The following is a 5,250-nucleotide window of genomic DNA, read 5'->3' on the forward strand; positions in this document are numbered from 1 at the left end:
GCTTGGAAAACAAACTGTGTGTTAGACGTTGGCGTCCGCAGCAGGGATCTGAGGCCAGAGACATGGCCAGGCACCTTTGGGAACTGATATAATTGGGAGACCATTAAAAATTAGCATGTGATTCCAGGGCAGTGTCCCCCGTTTTGCCATCCCAGCCGGCATCAAGCTATAAGCCTTTATTGTGCTGCTCGGCTCTCATCTCCCAGGGGACAGTGAGGGCAGCCCCGGCAGACCTCTGCGTTATGAGCCGGCTGCTGGGCTACGTGGACCCCTCAGAACCCCACTTTGTGGCTGCAGTCCTCACCATCGCTTTCAATCCGCTCTTCTGGAATGTGGTCGCGAGATGGGAACATAAGACCCGAGAGCCGAGTGGGGCCTTCGGGTCCCCCCACCTGGCCTGCTGCACACTGGGCGGCACCATCCTGCTTCTCAACATGCTTCACTCCACGCAGGCCATGCTAAGCCGGAGCCTGGACAACCCCTCGGCCTACCGCGTGGGCCTGGCACTCCTGGGAGTGGGCGGTGTGTTTGTCCTTTCCAGTTTCCTGGCTCTGGGCTTCACGGGGACCTGCCTAGGCGACTATTTCGGGATCCTGAAGGAGGCCAGAGTGACCACGTTCCTGTTCAGCGTCCTGGACAACCCCATGTACTGGGGCAGCACAGCCGACTACCTGGGCTGGGCCATCATGTAAGTCCCGGGCTCCCTCTGTGCCGCCTGGGCGATGGGTCAGCTCTCGTGCCACCGTGGAGCCCAGGGCACTGGTCAGGGTCCCCTTCCTAGAACAGGGGTCGGTAAACTCCCTATTACAAGAGTGGGAGGTCCCCGGGCTGCAGGCAGGTGAAGGAATGGCCGTGGCTGGGGGCCCCACTGCCTTGTTCATGGACACTGAAATTAGAATTTCACGTAATTTTCACGAGTCACAAAATATTCTTTTGATTTTTTAAAACAATTAAAATTGTAAAAGCTGTTCTTGGCAAAAAAAAAAAATTAGAATGTGAAGTAGATGGCCTGGAGTAGCTATGATGTTTACTTTTCTTTTAAAATACCCTCTTCCTGTCTCTCTACGGTTATGAATCTATTGCACACTCCTCCAAGAAAAGTTTGAAAACAAATAAAAATCTCCCATAATCCGTCTACCCAGAGATTTAACTTCTATCTTTTAAAAAGGTACCTACCAATCATTTTATTTTGTAATTCAGACATCAGGTGTGCAAAACCAGGTTGTGACCCCTGATCCATGACACTCTCTCATCATAAGATGCTTTATTTTGTTTGTTTTTCATAATGAGCATTTCTACCCAATATGAACACTAGGTCTTTGACAATGACCTATGAAACCTTTGGGCTCAATGGTTTTCCTACAACATGCTCATCTATTTACATTTTTTTTTCTTACTTGAGCATGTGCTATACACTCCTCCGTGTGCCTCTCAGGGGTTTTCTGTGGTGGAATTCCATCACATAGGTTGCTTTCCTCTGCATTGCCCTTTGGATCTCAAAATGGACTGCCCATTTATCTCTCTCTGCACAAGGGCACTTGGAGTTAGGAGTGTCCCTGCTTTCACTCCCTCGTTTATCTCTGGGGCTTCAGCAAAACCACCGCCAAGCCCAGCCAGGTGTCAGCTCAGCTCTCCCTCGAGGGTCCTCCATAAAGGAGAGGCTCCGGTGTCCTCTGTGGCCTCGTAAACTGCTGTGGTCCAGTGCGTATCTTGTCATCTGAACCACTACCATCTGAGTTGTGAAATTCACATGTTTAAAAAATTATTTGCTAGAAATCGGAAAAGCTGTTTTTCACCGTCATGTACTTGCAAACCCTTCTCGGCCTTCTGCAGAATTCCCTTTTGTTTCTATCTTGCCTTTTGTCATTGGTTTCATCCGTTGGCTACTCTTTCTTAGCCCTTCTCTATATTCCCAAATTCCTCTTGTTTCAGACCAGGATTTGGGTCTGACTTTCCACACTCTGGTGTTCGCGAGGGGGACAACTCAGGCTCTTTTGAGAGCATACAGAGCTGGTTCACAGGTACGGGAGGAGAACTTTCCCTGTCTTTCCCACTCCCTGTCCTCTTGTTGCCTCTGTTATTGATTTTCCCAGCTCTTCACTCTATGTTCCTATGCCTCTCCTTCCATCCGGAGTCTGCAGTAGAGAAGTTTCCAGTCGTGGGGGTCACATGCCTTATCTAGTGAAAGTCTTGTCTTATGGATGCCAGAAGCCACTCACAAGCATCTAAACAATTTTTGATGTTTCTTTGAGATTCACAGATAGTAGGCGATAGTATATGTTTCACAGCATTGCTACAAATAAATGATTTAAAAAACAAAATAAGGGAACTCCCTGGCGGTCCAGTGGTTAAGACTTGGTGCTTTCGATCTCTGGTCGGGGAACTAAGATCTCACAAGCTGTGTGGCACGGCCAAAACAACCCCAAACAAACAAAGACAAAAACAAACAAAAAGCAACAAAAGCAAAAAAAAAAAACCAAAAAACACAAAGCCAAAAAAACCCAACCAGCAAACCCCCCAAACCAAACCCTCTTCTCCCATGCTTAGCATTTCTACCACACTCAATCCGGGCTTTTGAGTTTCCAGGCACTCCGCCTACCCAGTTTTCCTTCTCTTTGATTGTGTGCTCTCCCTGTCCCCATCTTTCTTTCATGTGCTGTTCTCACCCGAAACCAGTCCAGAGCTCCCTATGCAGTTATGTCAATGTCAGGCCAGGCCGGGCCTGGGCCCAGAGACAGGGGCTGATGTGGGAGAGCCCGAGGGCAGTGTTGGTGGATCTGTGAGCTGGCTGAGTGGTCCAGGCCCTCTGACACATCCTGAGAAGACAGACCTGAGCTCTGGCCCAGCCCCGCCACTTAGCCCTGTAACCTCGGGAAAGCCAGCCACGCTGACAAAGCCATCGTTCCACGCAGATCCAGTAGAGAGAATAATAGTCCCCACATCGTCACATGGCTGTGACGGATTAAACATACGTAATGTGTCACCAAGGCAACTGACAAAAGTAAGCGTTCACTAAATGCTGACTGTTCTTCTTCTTACGAACGATGACAACAACTCTACAGGGAAGGGCTGGCCCCCCACCTGGGGCTGACAGGCACTGTGTAGGTCGCACAGGCCACCCACCCCCTCTGGATGCTGGGCTCCTGGTCCCCTGCTTCCAGGCCGGTTTTCTCCTTGCCTGGATCTTTGCACATGAACTCTGCTGCTGCCTGTGCCTTTCCTTCAAAGTTGGTCCCTGGATGCCTACCTGTAGCTCGTACCGTCCAGCCACCTCATGATACCTCTGTGGAGTTTGGTCTCTGGTGACCTGTTCCACTCTTTGCTCCAAAGGCCCTCAGGTGCGTATTCTTGCCTTTGCACTTACCACGGGTTCAGATGGCAAGTGTCTTGGAAACGGGAATAGGGTGTCCTCCTCATCCCATTCCTGGCCCCTGGCAGGCAGCTGGCCTCAGGGCATCTTCCAATGCTTTTCGGCCAAATGCGTGAAGCGCTGAGTGAAGGCAAGGAGAGGAGGTAGGTGGATCCCTCCACTTCCTTTGTCGAATCCAGCTTTAGTAGAAAGTTCCTTTCTAGCTGCAAATCCAGAGCAATTCATGTCAAGCACTTAATTTTAACATCTTCGTTTCTCTTGAACGATCCCTCAGGTCAAGCCAAAATATATCCACCTTTTAATAGTTTCATTAATTTCCTTTCAAGTCATTTCAATTGGATTCAGTACAATTCATTCGAACAAATATTTACACAAGGATCATTAGGTGTTGGGCATTGTTGTCATCGCATGGCTGAAAAGGGGGTGGTCAAGGTTCCTGCCAGGACAGAATTTACATTCTACAAGGGAGCAAGATGCTGAGTTGCTAACCCAAAAATACACAGGGTAAGTTAATTTTGATAAGAGCTACCAAAACAAACACCAACACCACAAAGGAAGCTGCGTGGAATAATGGGCTGTGACTGATGGTGATGTGTGTGCGTGGGGGTGAGGCCTGAGTGGTGAGGGGCAGCTGCCTTGTAGAGACCCAGGGAGGAGCACATAGCAGAGCAATGGACGTGCAAAGGTCCTGGGGTAGCAGAGAGTCAATGTATTTCAAGGACAGAAAGGAGGCTGGAGTGCCAGAGCACTGAGGGAAGGAGGCCAGGGTGAAGAGGTATGCAGGCATCTCGACTGCAAACAGTGCTGTGTCTTCTCAGGGGCCTGGTACAGAGGACCCTCTTTGGATTCAGTACGTGGGTGCCGACGGCTGCCATGAATCCTAGAGCCACAGAAAAGGGCATTTCTGAGAGGAATCTAAGTAAAAACCCAAATAACAAAAACATGTTATGTTCAAAATCTGTGAAAATGGATAACAAATTGGAAAAATTTTTAAATGAGCACTTTAGGAAATATGTTTCCTTCATTTGCCTTCTGTCATGATCTCTGAAAAGATGAAAAACGGTGATTAAAGCTCTGGGAGGAAGAGTTGAAGAACTCAGATATCAGTTACCAGGCTTCCCTGGTGGCACAGTGGTTAAGAACCTGCCTGCCAATGCATGGGACACAGGTTCGAGCCCTAGTCCGGGAAGATCCCGCATGCTGTGCAGCAACTAAGCCCATGCACCACAACTACTGAGCCTGTGCTCTAGAGCTGGAGAGCCACAACTACTGATCCCATATGCTGCAACTACTGAAGCCCGCACACCTAGAGCCCATGCTCCACAACAAGAGAAGCCACCACAATGAGAAGCCCATGCACTGCCATGAAGAGTAGCCCCTGCTTGCTGCAACTAGAGAAAGCCCGCTCACAGCAACAGACCCAATGCAACCAAAAATAAATAATACATTAATTAATTTAAAAAAATCATAAAAAAATGATACCAGTTACCTTATTACATAAAGAAGATGTGGTATATATACACAATGGAATACTACTCAGCCATAAAAAAGTATGAAATAATGCCATTTGCAGCAACATGGATGGACCTAGAGATTATCATATTACATGAAGTCAGACAGAGAAAGACAAACATCCTATGATATCGCTTATATGTGGGACCTAAAACATGATACAAATAAACTTATTTATAAAACAAAAATAGACTCACAGACATAGAGAACAAATTTATGGTTACCAAAGGGGAAAGGGGAGGGATAAATTAGGAACTTGGGAGTAACAGATACACATTACTATATATAAAATAGATAACCAACGAGGACCTACTGTATAGCACAGTAAACTATACTCAATATTTTGTAATAATCTATATGGGAAAAGA

The 5,250-nt window shown here is 47.6% G+C and overlaps 1 protein-coding gene across 1 annotated transcript; it reads left to right on the plus strand.

Moving 5' to 3' along the window:
- Window positions 1–232: 232 nt before the first annotated feature.
- Window positions 233–692, plus strand: LOC309969692 (phosphatidylethanolamine N-methyltransferase-like; the record flags this gene model as incomplete). Its single annotated transcript, XM_082851557.1, has 1 exon — window positions 233–692. The coding sequence occupies exon 1, from the start codon at window positions 243–245 to the stop codon at window positions 690–692; it is 450 nt and encodes a 149-aa protein (XP_082707683.1). The 5' UTR covers window positions 233–242.
- Window positions 693–5,250: the final 4,558 nt, after the last annotated feature.

Source organism: Leucopleurus acutus, assembly GCF_964270905.1.
Source record: "Leucopleurus acutus genome assembly, chromosome: 12".
Classification (NCBI taxonomy): domain Eukaryota; kingdom Metazoa; phylum Chordata; class Mammalia; order Artiodactyla; family Delphinidae; genus Leucopleurus; species Leucopleurus acutus.